General features: G+C 36.0%; 1 protein-coding gene across 1 annotated transcript in view; it reads right to left on the reverse strand.

The window, feature by feature from the left end:
• The window catches only part of LOC145270357 (lysosomal proton-coupled steroid conjugate and bile acid symporter SLC46A3-like), a 340,519-nt gene that overhangs the window by 480 nt on the left and 322,539 nt on the right, over positions 1-17,500 (reverse strand). The window contains exon 2 of the mRNA XM_080126008.1: positions 1-266. This exon is cut by the window's left edge and continues 480 nt beyond it. Coding sequence (XP_079982134.1) covers positions 1-266 — 266 coding nt within the window. The remainder of the gene's footprint in view (positions 267-17,500) is intronic.

Below are 17,500 nucleotides of genomic sequence, written 5' to 3' on the forward strand. Positions count from 1 at the left end.
GTTAACGTCCGGCTCGTCGTCTTCGTCGTCCTCAAAGGTCTTCCACTGGGTCCGCGTGGTGGCAACCACGCCGTCGGTGCCGACCGACCGCTCGTGTCTCGGCCCGCCGTTGCTCCGACCATTCGAGACAGGTGCGCCTCCTCCACGGCCTCCACTTCCGCCGCCTTTCCTTCTTTTCCCGCTTTCCTCCTCCTCCTCCTTCGACTCCTCGCTTTGGCTTAACGTCCTTCCGAGCCAGGGTACGGAATTTTCGCGCGGAGGCAGATCTGAAAGATATAAACAGAACAGTTTCATTAATTAGTTCACGTCAGTTGTTACTGCTTCTTCTTTTTTTTTTTTTTTTTTACTCATATAAACCCCCTTCCATCCCCAAAACATGTTACGGGGGGTACGACATATATTAATAATCATATAAAATTAACCAGATATAAATTTCACCTGTCTGTTTAAATGTATGTATGTTTGTTTGTTTGTATGTCTATATGTATGTGTATGTTTGTATGTCTGCCTAAAACTTTCGACAGAGGCGACGGAGTTTCACGGGATAGGTATCGTTTTAAAGCACGACCCTTCGGGTGACAAATATCGAAAATAAATTGGCTAAAAACATTAATTCCTTCACCCTAAACTGGGCAATTTTCTACAAGGAGGGGTCGCTTTTTCGCCAATATTTTCGAAAGTCATCCCCTCTTTTCGATTGACTAAACAAATTCCTGACAAACCGCCCTCTTAAGTAAGACAAAACGTAGATTCCATGAACAAAGTTTCTTTCTCAGAAGTGCACGCCTGTGGAACTCTCTTCCTTTTGCCTGTTTCCCACCTGACTACAACTTGGATGTCTTCAAGTCCAACATAAACAAATTCCTGATAAACCGCCCCCTTAAGTAATGACACTTTATCAAATCTCCAATACTAACTATTACTACGATATTATCTCATTGATTACTGTACACGCAATAACCCTTATCCCCAAGTGGCTTCTGGGCCTTGATAAGTGGTGATTTCCATGTAAAAAATAAAAAAAAAGTCTTGTCACTTTCGATTTGGCGACAGACGCAACGGCAAAGGCGTCACGTTTTTGTTTTTTTTTTTTTGTTTTGTTTGTTTTTTTTTTTGTTTTTTCGTGTTATTTTCCTTCGCGGTACGGGTTCAAGCCTGCCAGCCTACTACTAATTTTTTTTTTTTTTTTTGCACAGCACACGCATCCAAACACCCAGGCAACGCCGGGCCGAAGGCTAGTATATTAATAAGAAAAAATCCAGAACTATATTAGTAATGTATAAAATTTATTATACAAAAAAAAAATGTATATATCTGTAAATATTTTTAACCTTTTATGTCTTTTTATTATTCAATAAATAAGATTGTAAATATATAAAGTACTAAAAGTTCACTTTTATATATATATATTTTATTGTCTATAAAGATGGGTGCAGGAGGATTGGGGTGAGGGTAAAAACGAAAAGAAAACAACCACAGTTGTTCCTGACGATAATCGGATGCACTGATAGAAAGCGCTTGAGAAAAATATGGTCGAACACCAACTTTTGGGCGCCATTCTATATAATATGCCTGCTGAAGTAAAAAAAAAAAAGACTGCTCGGAAAATAGAAAAGATATCCAGAAAGGGCGGAAAAAGGAATAACTCTGTCGTGTTCAATCAGACTTGTCTAAATACTAACTTGCTGCCAATATATATATATATATATATATATATATATATATATATATATATATATATATATATATATATATATAGAGAGAGAGAGAGAGAGAGAGAGAGAGAGAGTTTGAGAATAGCTCGCGCTACTTTAAAATTAATCGATTTTATACCACTAGTTTCTAGCTTAGAAATACGGTGGGGATAAAGACAAGGTGGGACTAAAACTAAAATATTTAAACACTTAAATACAGCATTTGTTCGTTATGCTGATGCTTTTGAATCGGTTAAAATAAACCAGAATATATTAGTAAATAGAACTCTCAAACTATATTAGTAATGCATAAAATGTATTAAAAAATGTCTATATTTATAAATATTTTTAACCCTTATATATATTTCATTTTTAATAAATAAGATTGTAAATATACAAATTACTAATCACAGTAGGGGGGGGGGGTGATAAGTAGTCAAATGGATTAAGCCTAATCTTATAAATACAACACTCGCGAATTATAAAAATATATCCATTTTGAATTTGGAAAGAGACGAATCTCACAGGTAAGGAAGACATTTTTTCTAGCAAAATTAATCAAGAGTAGGAAACTATATCTAATATCCGTAGCATTTTTTTTTTTTTTGTTCTTGTGATTATTGAGGTGGTGTTTGATCAAAACTGCTGGGGAGCCATGATTTAATGTACTGTTTTGTTTTTAAATCCCTGAAAATGTGTTTCATGGTAAACAACTGATGATCCCTTAAGTTTCATTGGTACTATAGTGAATTCGAGAGGACAAGTTGATGCATTGATTGCAGATAATTAGTTTTCTAACGAATAATATAAAATATAAAAGTTAAATAAGTTTTTTATATAGTTTGAAAGGTTAAAAAACTTCCAAGAATATATATATATATATATATATATATATATATATATATATATATATATATATTATTTGGGGTAAAAAGTTACATATGGTCGCTACAAATAGCCATCTGTTTCAGTCAAAGAGACTTCATCAGGCGACCTGGAACCACTCGACGCCAAAAGAAAAATGGAAAATGGGATAGATTATAGAGAAATTAAAGAAAAATGGAGCTCTTCAAAAAAAAAAAAGTATAAAAAGAGTTGATAATAAATTGCGAGCTCTCTAAAAAAAAAGGGGGGATAGAAAAAAGAAAAAGGAAAAATCGCATTAGGACCTATTGGAAGATATTCAAAACTTTTCACAACAGAATGTAAATTTGAAATAAAATTCAAAATGGGTCATAATTTTATTGGGGCTGCAGGTTGTACAGGGGAGTGGTGTGGGAGGGGTTCTACTTATATTGAATGCGTCATGAAAAGAAAAGAACGTTGCATTTGTTTGATTTTACTGCGAGAGTTACGTGTCCTTATGCGTTAATTTAGGGGTGGGGGATTGACTAAGCCAGACATATTTATGCTGAGGTATATATCTGCATACATACATACGTACCAAATATATATATATATATATATATATATATATATATATATATATATATATATATATATATATATTACAATATTACAATAGAAAAATGCGAGCATAAAAAGTAATATGGTTAAGCTTAAACATGGAAAAGTAAAGAACTAGTTGTTAAAACTGAAAAAGATATTCTAGTAAAAAATATAATAAATTTATAATTTAAAATATTGCAACGTTATATAATGTTATTACAATAGAAAAATGCGATCATGAAAAGTAATATGGTTAAGCTTAAACATGGAAAAGTAAAGGACTAGTTGTTAAAACTGGAAAAGAAAAGGACAGGATATTCTATTAAAAGATATAATAAATTTATAATTTAAAATATTGCAATATAAAGAATTGATTATATAATGTTATTACAATAGAAAAATGCGAGCATGAAAAGTAATATGGTTAAGCTTAAACATGGAAAAGTAAAGGACTAGTTGTTAAAACTGAAAAAGAAAAGGACAGGATATTCTAGTAAAAAATATAATAAATTTATAACTTAAAATATTGCAGCATAAAGAATTGATTATATAATGTTATTACAATAGAAAAATGCGATCATGAAAAGTAATATGGTTAAGCTTAAACATGGAAAAGTAAAGGACTAGTTGTTAAAACTGAAAAAGAAAAGGACAGGATATTCTATTAAAAGATATGATAAATTTATAATTTAAAATATTGCAACATAAAGAATTGATTATATAATGTTATTACAATAGAAAAATGCGGGCATGAAAAGTAATATGGTTAAGCTTAAACATGGAAAAGTAAAGGACTAGTTGTTAAAACTGAAAAAGAAAAGGACAAGATATTCTAGTTAAAAATATAAAATTATAACTACAAATATTGCAGCATTAAGAATTGATTATATAATGTTATTACAATAGAAAAATGCGAGCATAAAAAGTAATATGGTTAAGCTTAAACATGGAAAAGTAAAGGATTAGTTATAATGTTATGAATTGAATTTTATCTAAAAGGGTTGAGAGTATTGGAAATCTGGGGGGACTTGCTGTCACTCAGCTTCCAGGGAACATCACAGGTTGTTCTAAACAACAACAACAACTTTAAATTATAAGAAATAATAATAATAAAAATTATAATAATAATAATCATAATAATAATAATAATAATAATAAATAATAATAATAATAATCATAATAATAATAATAATAATAATAATAATGATAATAATAATAATAATCATAATAATCATAATAATAATAATAATAATAATAATGATAATAATAATAATAATCATAATAATAATGATAATAATAATAATAATCATAATAATAATAATAATAATAATAATGATAATAATAATAATCATAATAATAATAATAATAATCATAATAATAATAATAATAATAATAATAATAATAATAATAATAATAATAAAAGAAACCAACGAAATGTGAGTTTACATCCTTTTTTGTTTAAAAAAAAGTTAAATGTTACTTCGAATTTATTTCAGAAAACAGTCTTTGTTTCGATATAAACGCATAATTCTGTTTGTCAACGCAAATTTAATGAAAATCCTCTAAAAATGAATGCAAAAATAACCAGACGGGCGACTGGCGATATTTATTACTTGAGGAAAAAAAGATGAATTCATTTTTATTCTTTTTTGGCAAAGACGGATAGAATGTTTGGGTATGTGTGTACTAGAAAGGACTGTCACCCCCCACTCCCTCCTTACCCTCACCCTCTACTGACCAACGACCTGGCATTTAACCCAAGACAGGAACCCAAATAGGGACGTTTAGCACGCTCGTGACAGAAAACTCTTTTAAAGGAACCAACGAAATGTGAGTTTACGTCCTTTTTTTGTTTAAAAAAAAGTTAAATGTTACTTCGAATTTATTTCAGAAAACAGTCTTTGTTTCGATATAAACGCATAATTCTGTTTGTCAACGCAAATTTAATGAAAATCCTCTAAAAATAAATGCAAAAATAACCAGACGGGCGACAGGCGAATTATCTAGTTAAATGTTAGTTCGAATTTATAACAGAAACCAGTCCTTTTACCGATATAGACTTAGAAAGTTTCCTCGTCTCTGAACGAGGGAATTAAATATTACCACAGTCGACGGCAAAAATTGCCTTTCTCTTTCCCCATCCAACATTTCCAGCGGCGAAGCAATAAGGTGTAAGGTAAATCTATCTTCAAACGCCCTCTTTCAGAGCATTACTTCTGACTTCTACTAAGTAGAATACTTAGTTGAAACTTTTAAAAAAATTTTTTCAATTTTTATTTTATTTATTTATTTATTTATTTATTTTTGTTCATGTCCCATATGTATGTGTGATAGTGCACGATACCTCTTGTATACATGGGAGCTTTACACTATCCCTGCGTCAGAACCACAGGTAAAATAATTCTGGGCTCGGTGCTGCCACAAACACCAAAATAGTAATAATATATAATGTGTATATATAACGTGTATATATGGTATAGATATAATGTATATATATATACATATGTATATATATATATATATATATATATATATATATATATATATATATACAAATATATATATACTGTATATATATATATATATATATATATATATATATATATATATATATATATATATATATATATATATAGTGTATCATACACGAACTCTAAATATATGTTATTTAATGTTCAGTCTTTTGTTCGCTACACATTGATTAACAATGCGAATGTTGGCCAACTTTCTAGTTTCAGAAACCCAAATAACATGGACGCTGAACAGGTAAGTATAACCTCTAATTTCAGGGAACAAAATGATACCGAACAAACACAGCACAGCCATGATAACCATAAAAATGAAAAAAAAAAACGAAGAAAGAAATGGACAACAAAAGAGAATAGACTCGTAATGGAATGCTATTATAGAAGTCATCCTAAATATAGATATGGAGGTTATCGGAAACGAATGAAAGAACTATGGCACCTATCCAATGACTACCATACGACAGAACAAAGAATTGCAGACCAAACAAGACTGATACTCAAGAAAGGTTGGCTCTCTAAACTAGAACTAACAGAAATTCAGCAAAAATAAATGATGAAACTGAACAACGAAACCAACGGAACCGCACGTAGAGAAGCCCCACAAGTTGAAGCCTCACAAGTAAAAACACCAAAGGCCGAGGACCAACGAAGCCTACAATCGTGGAAACCGAGAACAATGAAACAGAACTAACAGAGAATGAAACAAATAAAATAATACAGCTGATGAACGAGGAAAAAACAAAGCTCCCATCGTTAAGGAACGAAGAGCAGAAGAAATTAAAAACTGAAACAGAGAAAGTTTACAAGCTCCTTCCACACATCCCAACAAACACAATCACAGACTTAAACAACCTCATTTACGCAGGCGCCAAAATGGTAAGTATGAATCTTAAATCAGAAAAACAACCGGGGACAAGCGGACCGACAAAACTTGGATGGGAAATAAGACTAGAAACTCAAATACACAAACATAAAAAAGAAACCAAAATGATCAACAGGAAGAAAGCAATGTGAGGAAAACGGAATATTGGAAATGTAACCGACAGGGAGAGGCTAAACAAGAAACATGAAGAACTGGACCAAAAAATAAAAGCAAAAGAAGCGAGATTGAGACGATATAGATATAAATCTGAACAATGCAAACAAAACAGAACATTTGAAACTAATGAAAGCCAATTCTACAAAAATGTGAACGGAGTAAAAACAAAAACAGAACAACCAAATCCAACAGAAACAAAACTCTACTGGAGTAATGTGTGGGAAGAGCGACGAGATCACAATAAAAATGCCGAATGGCTGAAAGACATGAAAGAAGAGTTACAACAAATAGAAGAAGGAACAGCGAATGAAATCAACAAGGAAACCCTAAAGAAAACTATAGGAAAAATGGCAAACTGGAGAGCACCAGGGCACGACGGGATACATGCATACTGATTTTTAAAATTCACAACCTTACACGAAAGGCTAGCCCAAAACCTGAGAAGATGTATACATGAAGTAAGCGTACCAGGCTGGATGACAAAAGGCAGAACCACATTGCTACAGAAGGACACGGAGAAAGGAACTGTCCCTAGCAACTATAGGCCAATCACGTGCTTACCAACTATGTGGAAGATACTGACAGCACAACTGAGGGAACAAATCTACCACTCACTGAATAACCGTGGACTCATCCCCGAGGAGCAGAAAGGATGCCAAAAAGGAAAAACAGGAACACATGACCTGCTATATATAGATCAAAAGATCCTAAAGGAGGTAAACAGGAGGAGAAAGAATTTAGCCATGGCATGGATCGACTACAAAAAAGCGTACGACAGTATCCCCCAAGCATGGATAATAGAATGCCTAAAAATGTATAAAATACCAAGCGGGGTCATCAATGTAATAGAAAAGGCAATGAAAACATGGAGACTGGAATTGACAGCTGATGGACAATACATAACAGAAATTAACATACAAAGAGGCATCTTCCAAGGAGACTCACTATCACCACTACTGTTCATCATAGCCATGATGCCCTTGAATAGTATTCTGAGAAAGTGCCAAGCCGGATACAAGTTCTCCAATACAGAGGAAGAAATGAACCACCTGATGTACATCGACGATCTGAAACTTTTTGCAAGGACCGAAAAGGAGCTAGAGACACTAATTAACACTACCAGGATTTTCAGCCAAGATATCCAAATGGAATTTGGAATGGAAAAGTGCGCACAACTAGTTATAAGAAAGGGAAAAATGGAAACAACAGAAGGCATGGAACTACGCAACCAAACAGAAATTAGGGCACTAGGGTGTAAGACGACTATAAATACTTGGGAATTCTGGAAGTGGACACCATCAGAGCAACAGAAATGAAAGAGAAAATTGGAAAGGAATACCTCAGGAGAACAATAAAACACCTGGAAACGAAATTATATAGCAGAAACCTAATAAAAGGTATAAATACATGGACAGTATCACTAGTAAGATACTCTGGACCGTTTATAGGGTGGACAAAAGAAGAACTGAGACAATTCGACCAGAAAACCAGGAAACTCATGACTATGCATAATGCACTACGCCCAAAGGACGATATTGACAGACTCTACGTGAAAATGAAAGACGGCGGGAGAGGACTGATCTGTATAGAAAATTGTGTGAAGGGCACGAAAAAAGAACTAGAAAAATACATAATGCAAAACACTGAAAGGATAATTATGGCAGCGAGAGACATAGAAAAAACAACAAAACAGAAAACAGAGAGACAAACGACAAAACGAGAAAAGAGAAGTGGGAAGAGACACAACTCCACGGGAGATTCATAAGAATGACAAAAGATGAGAATAACGAAAATACCTGGACATGGATGCGAAAAGGACATACAAACCGAGAAACTGAATCTCTAATTACTGCAGCACAAGATAACTCGATAAGAACCAACCATATCAAAGCAAGAATCGATAAAACACAAGAAAATAGCAAATGCAGACTCTGTGGACAAAGAGACGAAACGAAAAACCATATAGTAAGTGAATGCAGCAAACTGGCCCAAAAAGAATACAAAAACAGACATGACCAAGTGGGGAGGGCGGTGCAATGGGAATTATGCAAACGACTGCATTTGGAGTGTACAGACAAATGGTGCAAGCATAAACCTGCAACAGCACTCGAAAACGAGAACCACAAAATCCTATGGGACATGGACATACAGACGGACAAACCCATCGAAGCAAGAAGACCAGATGTCGTAATAATTAACAAGAAAAATCCTGTCAAATCGTAGACTTTGCTGTCCCAGCTGACCACAGGGTGAGTATGAAAGAAAAGGAGAAATGAAGCAAATACACAGAGCTAGCCAGAGAGTTAAAAGGGATTTGGATGATGAAGAAAATCAAAAGAGTACCGATAATAGTAGGAACACTAGGAACAATTCCGAAAAACTTCGGAAAAAGAATGTCAGACATTGGAATCAGAGGAATAGCTGCAAAAGTACAACAACTAACGATACAGAAAATGACTGAAATATTAAGGAAAACCCTTGAATGCGGAGAATAATACACGAAGACAATATAAGCAATAAGTGTTACAGGGAATGAAGAACACCGAAGCTGCATATCTACAAGTTCTATACCCCCATCATACATCCCCCTATAGTTTCACCATCGCTCCTCCCAATAAAAGAGTGACACCAAAGAGCTGAAAAGGGTCAAGAAGGACTGAAAGACCGAAGAGAGAGCACCAGCCAGACCTCAGTTGGACAAACGCAAAGAGAACTGGGACTTTGGGGAGGCTTACTGCCACTTAAATTCCAGTATAAACCAATGGCCACTGCAAATTTTAGGTGGAGGTTACCGTGACATAAGTCAAACTTTTTAATATATATATATATATATATATATATATATATATATATATATATATATAAATGCACATAAAGTTATGAATAGTACATAGGTTATGAGTACTGGAAATGTGTGTTGACTTGTTGTCACTTAGACTCTAGAGAACACCATATGTCGTTCTGAAAGAGAAATTTTGGATGATAGCATGAGCGAAAACACCATAGAAGTAATAATAAACTTTGAAAAAAAAAAATGGGAGAAATTAGAATCAGGGGGATGGCTGAGAAGATACAACGGATAAAAATAATAAAAACTACTGAAATATTAAGGAAAACCCTTGAATGCAGAAACCAATACACATGAGCTACAAATGCAAACAAGACATATAGAAACTGCAACAGAAGTAAAACTAAAACATTAAAAAATCACAGGGAATCAAGAAAACTGAAACCATATAATTGTAATGTAACCCCCCCCCTAAAAATTATATTAACATAAACTGATGCCACACTAAGTAGTGGAGCATCAAGGAGAATGAAATGACCGACGAGGGAAAAGCACTAACCAAACATCCACTAGATTACGAAGAGGAAGGTTGGCTCCCTCTACCGTGCTAGAAAGCTACTAACGCCCTAAAGTATCCTGTACCTCTATAAGGCCACCATTCGCCCATGTATGGAGTACTGTTGTCACATTTGGGCTGGTGCATCTGCTACTAGTCTCTCACTCCTGGACAGGGTTCAAAAGAGAGTCGCCAACCTGATAGGTCCTGAACTGTCATCTAAGCTTCAGCCTCTGTCCCATCGCTGAGATGTGGCATCCCTCTGCCTGTTCTACAAATACTTTAATGGTGAATGCTCTGACAAACTGCAAACACTTGTACCTCCTCGACGTGACTACCCCTAACAAACCCGACAAGCTACTAAGTCTCATCCCTTTACAGTAGAGATCCCTAGGTGCAAGAAAGCCTTTTACTCCAATAGTTTTTTTTCCCCAGAACTGCAGGTCTCTGGAACTCTCTTCTGGGATTCTGCTTTCCCAACTGTACTGATATGCAGAAGTTCAAGTGTAATGTGAACAAACATCTTTCTACTCATCTCCCTTCATAATGCCCGTGCTAATTAAGTCCCTGGTAGTAGCCCCCTGCTTCAAAGTGGCACTGTGCCTTGTTTGGGGTGAAAATTGAATAAAAAAATTAAAAAACCTGAACATTAAACTATGCCCGCCCCTCGCCAAACTTTCACAAAAAACACTCATCTAGCCAAAACCACTATCAATAATTTCCCACACTCCTTGTCTGTACCTTAACCTAAATGCAAATTCCATGAACAAAGTTTCTTTCTTCGAGCTGCACGCCTGTGGAGCTCTCTTTCGTTTGCCTGATTTCCAGCTGACTACAATCTGATTGTCTTCAAGTCCAACGTAAACAAGTTCTTGATGAACCGTCCCCCTAAGTAATCCAATTTACAAAATTCCCACTACTTATGTTTACTACGCTATAATCATATTGACTAATGTATACCCATTAAGCCTTATCCTCAAGTGGCCTCCCGGCCTTGATGATTGGTGATTCCTTTGTAAAAAATAGCTATTGTGATAACACAAACTCATTTGTAAAGGTTATTGAAAGAGGTGGAGAGAACTGGGAAATTGGGGAGATTTGTTGCCACTCAGACTTAAGGGAACACCACGTATTATATGTGAGTACAATTATAATACTAATAATAAAAATAAGCAATCAAATATCCTTTTTGTTTGTTTTTTTTTTGGGGGGAGGGGAATTAGAGTCTTCACTAATGCATAAATCAGTGCTAGATGTTTCTGGGTAAACTGTTTCCTCTTGGTCTCCTGTAACGTGCCATCCTCAACAAAGATGTTGGCTCCATTACACATAATGATCAGAAGCAACGTCAAGCATAGACATTTGAAAAAACAATATGTACTACATAAAGTAAAATTAGAAGCGGAACAGTGATGTAGGTTAGGGATGTGGGTAAGTAAGGTAAACGCAAGGTAACGCCGTGTAGAAATCTTTTATCTATCTATATGTCTATCTATCTATCTATTTATCCATCTATCTATCTAATCGTCTATCTGTTTTGCGGAGTAAATATCAGAGACTGAATCTTTTTTATATATGGTAGTCACCATTTATCAAGGCCCGGAAGCCACTCGAGGGTAAGGGTTATTGCGTGTACAGTAATCAATGGGATAATATCGTAGTAATCGTTAGTAATGGAGATTTGATGAAGTGTATTACTTAAGTGGGGGGGGGGCGGTTTGTCAGGAATTTGTTTATGTTGGACTTGAAGACATCCAAGTTGTAGTCAGGTGGGAAACAGGCAAACGGAAGAGAGTTCCACAGGTGTGCACTCCTAAGAAAGAAGCTTTGTTCATGGAATCTACGTTTTGATTTAGGCACAGATAAAGAGTGGGGAAAATTATTGACAGTGGTTTCAGCTAGACGGGTGTTTTTCACAAAAGATTGGCGAGGAGAACCAGAGAATGGAGCTCAGACGAGCACTTGCCATGGAAGTAACGATAAAACAAAGACAGGCTCGCAACGTCTCTTCTGTGGGAGAGAGGTTGCAGGGTAGAGAAAAGGGCATCCTCCACTAAGCCACGAAGTCTATTTTGTACTCTGTCGAGGCAGGATAGGTTTTTTTAGCAGCTCCTGTCCAGATGTGACAGCAGTAGTCCATCCTTGGACGTATTTGGCTTTTATATAGATAGAGAATTGCATCAGGAGTGAGATATCTTCTGGAGCGGTAAAAGGATCCTACCATTTTTCCAGCGACCTTGGCAACGGATTTGATTTGCCATACGCAGAGAGAGAGAGAGAGAGAGAGAAAGAGAGAGAGAAAGAGAGAGAGAAAGAGAGAGAGAGAAAGAAAGAGAGAAAGAGAGAGAGAGAGAGAGAAAGAGAGAGAAAGAGAGAGTGAAAGAGAGACAGAGAAAGAGAGACAGAGAAAGAGAGAGAGAAAGAGAGAGAGAGAGAAAGAGAGAGAAAGAGAGAGAGAGAGAGAAAGAGAGAAAGAGAGAGAGAGAAAGAGAGAGAGAGAAAGAAAGAGCGAGAAAGAGAGAGAGAGAGAAAGCGAGAGAGAGAAAGAGAAAGACTTAATGTATGTGTTCCACTTTAGGTCAAGAGTAAAGGTCAATCCCAGAAGCTTATCAATCGTGGGAAACAAGAAGTTGACCAAGCATGCGGGTGTAGAAAGGTTCAAATGGTCAGGTTGTGACATGTATTAAACTATGCGACCGATCAGTTTGCACCGAAAGTATCCGAATGGGGACAGGTCATGACGTGTATAGTGTTCCGGTTTGAATAAGCCGAGTTTTGTTTAGTAAGTTGGTTTTGAAACACCGAGGAAGCAAGATGGGTTAAACAGGTCTCCCCATGAGAGTACGACGGTTTTCATATGAATGCAGAGAAACGCCGCACGTTTGAAGTCGTCGGTTTCACTCCTTGTTGTGGAAGACGATATGCCTGGGAGCGAAAGAAACCAATATATAAAAACATACATCGTGTTGTGTCTGTCTTGCATGCGTGCTTTGTTATAGCAGAACCCAGCTCCCCCAAGACGTTGGCGAATCCCCTAGATGGCGGCTAAAAGATAGAAGGCCACGCAGCAACAGGTATGTCTTTATATTGTTGTTGGCGTCCTTCCGTCTAGATAGACAATGGAAAATTGCGCCTGAAGGTTGTCATGAGTGGTAGCAACTGTTGTATGACTGAGCAGACCGATGCGGGAGCGGCAGACTCTGTTGCACCTCCCGTGGGGATACCCTCTGCCATGCTCTTCCGATGCTGCTGCTGATGCTGTCCTTTTACGCCTCCCTCTCTCCTCCGCCCACTGTTTATCCCTTCTCTCCTCACTCAGCCGAGAAGAGACGCACTCAGCTTATTACGGAAACGCATTTATCAGTATACATATTTACATGCGATATGTCGCCTGTGGAACTCTGTTCCGTCTGCCTGCTTCCCACCTGACTACAACTTGGATGTCTTCAAGTCCAACGTTAACAAATTCCTAATGAATCGCTCCGTTAAGTAAACACTTCATCAAATCTCCACACTAACGTAATGTACTTGCAATAACCCTTATCCCTGAGTGGCTTCCGGGCCTTGATAAGTGGTGACCACTGTGTAAAAAAAAATAAAATAAAATAAGTCTCTTTACACTTATTTTTTTACGAAGTCCTACATATTTATAATCGATATGAATGAGTAATACCAACTTTCTCGCCATATTCTACTTCCTTTTTTCTTTGCTGGCTGACGCAGATCGTTTATCATCGTCGTTTTGCTTCTTGTTTATCTTTACTGCAAAGAATTTGGATAACTCATTTCCTTGCAAGTGAAAGTAAACCCAAACCTTCAGTTTATGTAGGAAGAACCTCACATGGGAGAGAGAGCGACACAATTTTACTTAACTACTTTGATGCTTAGTTTAAGAATAAAGAGTTAGAGCGATAAACATACACCACGACTTGGCCTGTGTAGTATCTGTTCCGACAGATGCTGCAAGCGGAGACCAGCAAAGACCATATGTGGGGGTAACCCCACATATCTGACCTTGGTCAATGAAGGGGCAACCCTTCATGCCAACGGTGACTATCCAGCTCCCATTTCCCACCCATCGGGAGCTGGTCCCCCTTTTCCCTCCCCCTCCCTCTCTCTCCACATTAAAAAACGGCCTTGTGCCTAATTTGCTCAGTGGGGAAGCAAATAAATAAACACCACGACTTGGCCTTTTGGCCAAGATGAAAGTGTAGTATCTGTTCCGACAGATACTCCAAGCTATGACTAGCTATGACTAGCTATGACTAGCAAAGACCAGATGTGGGGGCAACCCCACATGCCTGACCATTAACCAGCTCCCATTTCCCACCTCTCGGGAGCTGGTCCCCTTTTTCCCTTCCCCCTCCCTTCACTCCTCACATTAAAAATCGGCCTTGTGCCTAATTTGCTCGGTGGGGGAGCAAATAAATACCATCTGTTCCGGCAGATACTGCAAGCAAAGACCATATGTGGGGGGAAACCCCACATATCAAACCTTGGTCAATGTAGGGGCAACCCTTCATACCAATTGTCACTATCCAGCTCTCCTACTCCCCGGGGAGTTGGTCCCCATTTCCCCTTCACTCCTCACATTAAAAATCGGCCTTGTGCCTAATTTGCTCAGTGGGGGAGCAAATAAATACCTAAAAGTGTAGTATCTGTTTGTATATAATATGAACAAACACTTAATAAAATATGTTAAAAAACACTTTGAAATGAGTTAAAAACATATTTAATCTAAAAAAGGAAACACTAGATAAATGGATAGTCCTTAATCCGCGGAATTGGAAGAAGATGGTCCATAATAATCCAAAGGCAGAAATCCATGGAATAATTCACAAAAATGATTACGAGATTTCCTTGGATTTTACTTGTACAAATGGAAATTCTTTTAACTTTCTTGAAGTTTTACATTTGGATTTTACCGTCACTGGATTATTTATCTTCCACCAGACTATCAATTCGTGTGTAATCACCTTTTTCTTCGCCATATTCTCTCTGCTTCACTTTTTTGTCTTCAAGTAAGAGCTTTGACTTACTTGTTGTTTCATCAAATACTTCTGCATGCAAAATCCGATCTCGCATTTTGCTAATTCTTACCCTCTGATGAGAAGGAAAGTATTTCTTCGAAACTCCGCGGATTAAGGACTATCCATTTATCTAGTGTTTCCTTTTCAGATTAAATATGTTTTTAACTCTTTTTCAAAGTGTTTTTTAACATATTTTATTAACTGTTTGCTCACATTATAAGCTCCGTTTCCTATTTGGTTTTATCGAGCTTTTATATCTGGCTGAGATAATTTTATAAATATTAATTCTTTAATATTTATAATTTACTTTAATTTTACCATCTTGGATCATTTTGGTAAATTCAATTGTAATTTTCATTTTATATATATATATATATATATATATATATATATATATATATATATAAAAATATATATATAAAAAATTTAAAATTATATATATATATATATAATTTAAAAATTTTTTTTACTATAATAATTAAATACCTACAGACACTAGTGTTTCATCCTTTCGGGAATCTTCAGTGTAGGGTGTCACGATTAACACCAGTCGACAGATTCGAACTCAGCAACACGAGCCATTTCTGGCTCGATTAGCAAGTATACATATATATATATATATATATATATATATATATATATATATATATATAGAGAGAGAGAGAGAGAGAGAATAAATAACAATTGACCATCTTATAATTTATTCCTTATCTGTACCGTAGCGAAAAATCATTCACTTAATTATTATATCGATCAGTGAATCTATTATGCCCTTAACTCATCAGTATAAATAGCAACAATCAATCCGTCAAAATGGAATTGAAGTGTAATTTGACATGATTTATATCCCAAAATTGAAAGAGAAGTGGCAAATATCTTTTGTTTTTTTCCATTACGCCATATTGAATTTTTATCAAACAAAGTCATTAAACCCGACTGTTAATACTAATAATTTTAAATTAATTTATGAATCTTCTACCAAAATATTCTATTTAATAATTAGTAAATTTATTAATTCTAATTTGTGTATGCATACTTATGAAAATAATATCAACAAATTATAAACTTTTATACATGTTTGTATATACGAAACTAAACTAAGTTAAAAAAAAAATGCAAACAAACAAAATAAGGATTGATATGTATTATAAGAAAATATATTTCTACAGATATATATATATATATATATATATATATATATATATATATATATATATATATATATATATATATATATATATATATATATATATATATATACCCAGGGTGCCCCATAAAGATTTACTCATGTGTTCGGGTTGATTATTTACCAAAGGCATTTAGTTTAGGAAGTTAAAAGTTTCTTTTATTAAACATCTATATATCTATCAATGTTCAACTGATGTTTTATTCATTTCTTTCAGGTATTCGGTAAGTTATGGCTGATAAGGTTAAGCCCGACCAGGTTGTCGCTCTCAAGACTGCGGGCGTTAGCAACAAGTCCATCGTTAAACAGCTCAAGGTGTGTCGAAAAACAGTTTTCAATGCCTGGAAACAGTTTCAAGAGACAGGCACAACCTCTGGTAAACCAATTCCAGGTAGACCGCGCTCAATTCGCACCAAAAGTGTTGTTTCTGCAGTGAAAAAGAAAATGGAGCGAAATCCACTGAGAAGTGTGAGGAAAATTGCGAAAGAGGCAAAGATCTCAACATCTTCGATGCAAAGGATTGTTAAAAATGATCTTCAGTTAAGTCCATACAAAAAAAAAACAGTCCCGGCAGTTAATTTCGGAACCCTCGAAGCAGAAACGGCTGTACAGGGGCAAGCTGATGTTGCAAGAGATGGAGCGAGCCGCAGGAAAGGTCTTCATCTGGTCTGATGAATAGATGTCCACGGTGGAGGCTGTGACCAATAAGCAGAACGATAGGGTTTATACTAAAAGTTTAAAGGACTTGTCAGTCAACGCCAGAAGCCATTTGAAACGCCAGAAGCCTGCTTCAGTCATGGTCTGGGCTGCTGTTGCATCCGTTGGGAGCAAATCTCCGTTGATCGTGATTCAGAAAGGCGTAAAAGTCAATAGTCAACTTTATTTGACGATGTATGAGGAAAAGGTTCTGCCGTGGCTCACTGAATTATTTGGGGATGATTTCATCTCCACACAGGACGGTGCTCCAGCTCACACAGCGAATGTGACTCAACAGTGGTGCAAGGACCATTTCCAAGGCTTCTGGGACAAGCAAATGTGGCCACCATCAAGTCCAAATATCAATCCTATGGACTTCGCTATATGGTCCATTTTGGAGAGCGACGTTCCGAGATGTTCCTACCCCAATTTGGACTTCCTGAAGGCAGCCCTTCATTCTGCTTGGGCCAAGTTGGACGAAGAAGTGGTGCGGAGTTCTTGCGCTTCAGTGGCAGCACGTATCAAGTTAATGAT

The sequence above is a fragment of the Euprymna scolopes genome, chromosome 46 (genome assembly GCF_053919585.1).
Source record: "Euprymna scolopes isolate OS-2025 chromosome 46, ASM5391958v1, whole genome shotgun sequence".
Classification (NCBI taxonomy): domain Eukaryota; kingdom Metazoa; phylum Mollusca; class Cephalopoda; order Sepiida; family Sepiolidae; genus Euprymna; species Euprymna scolopes.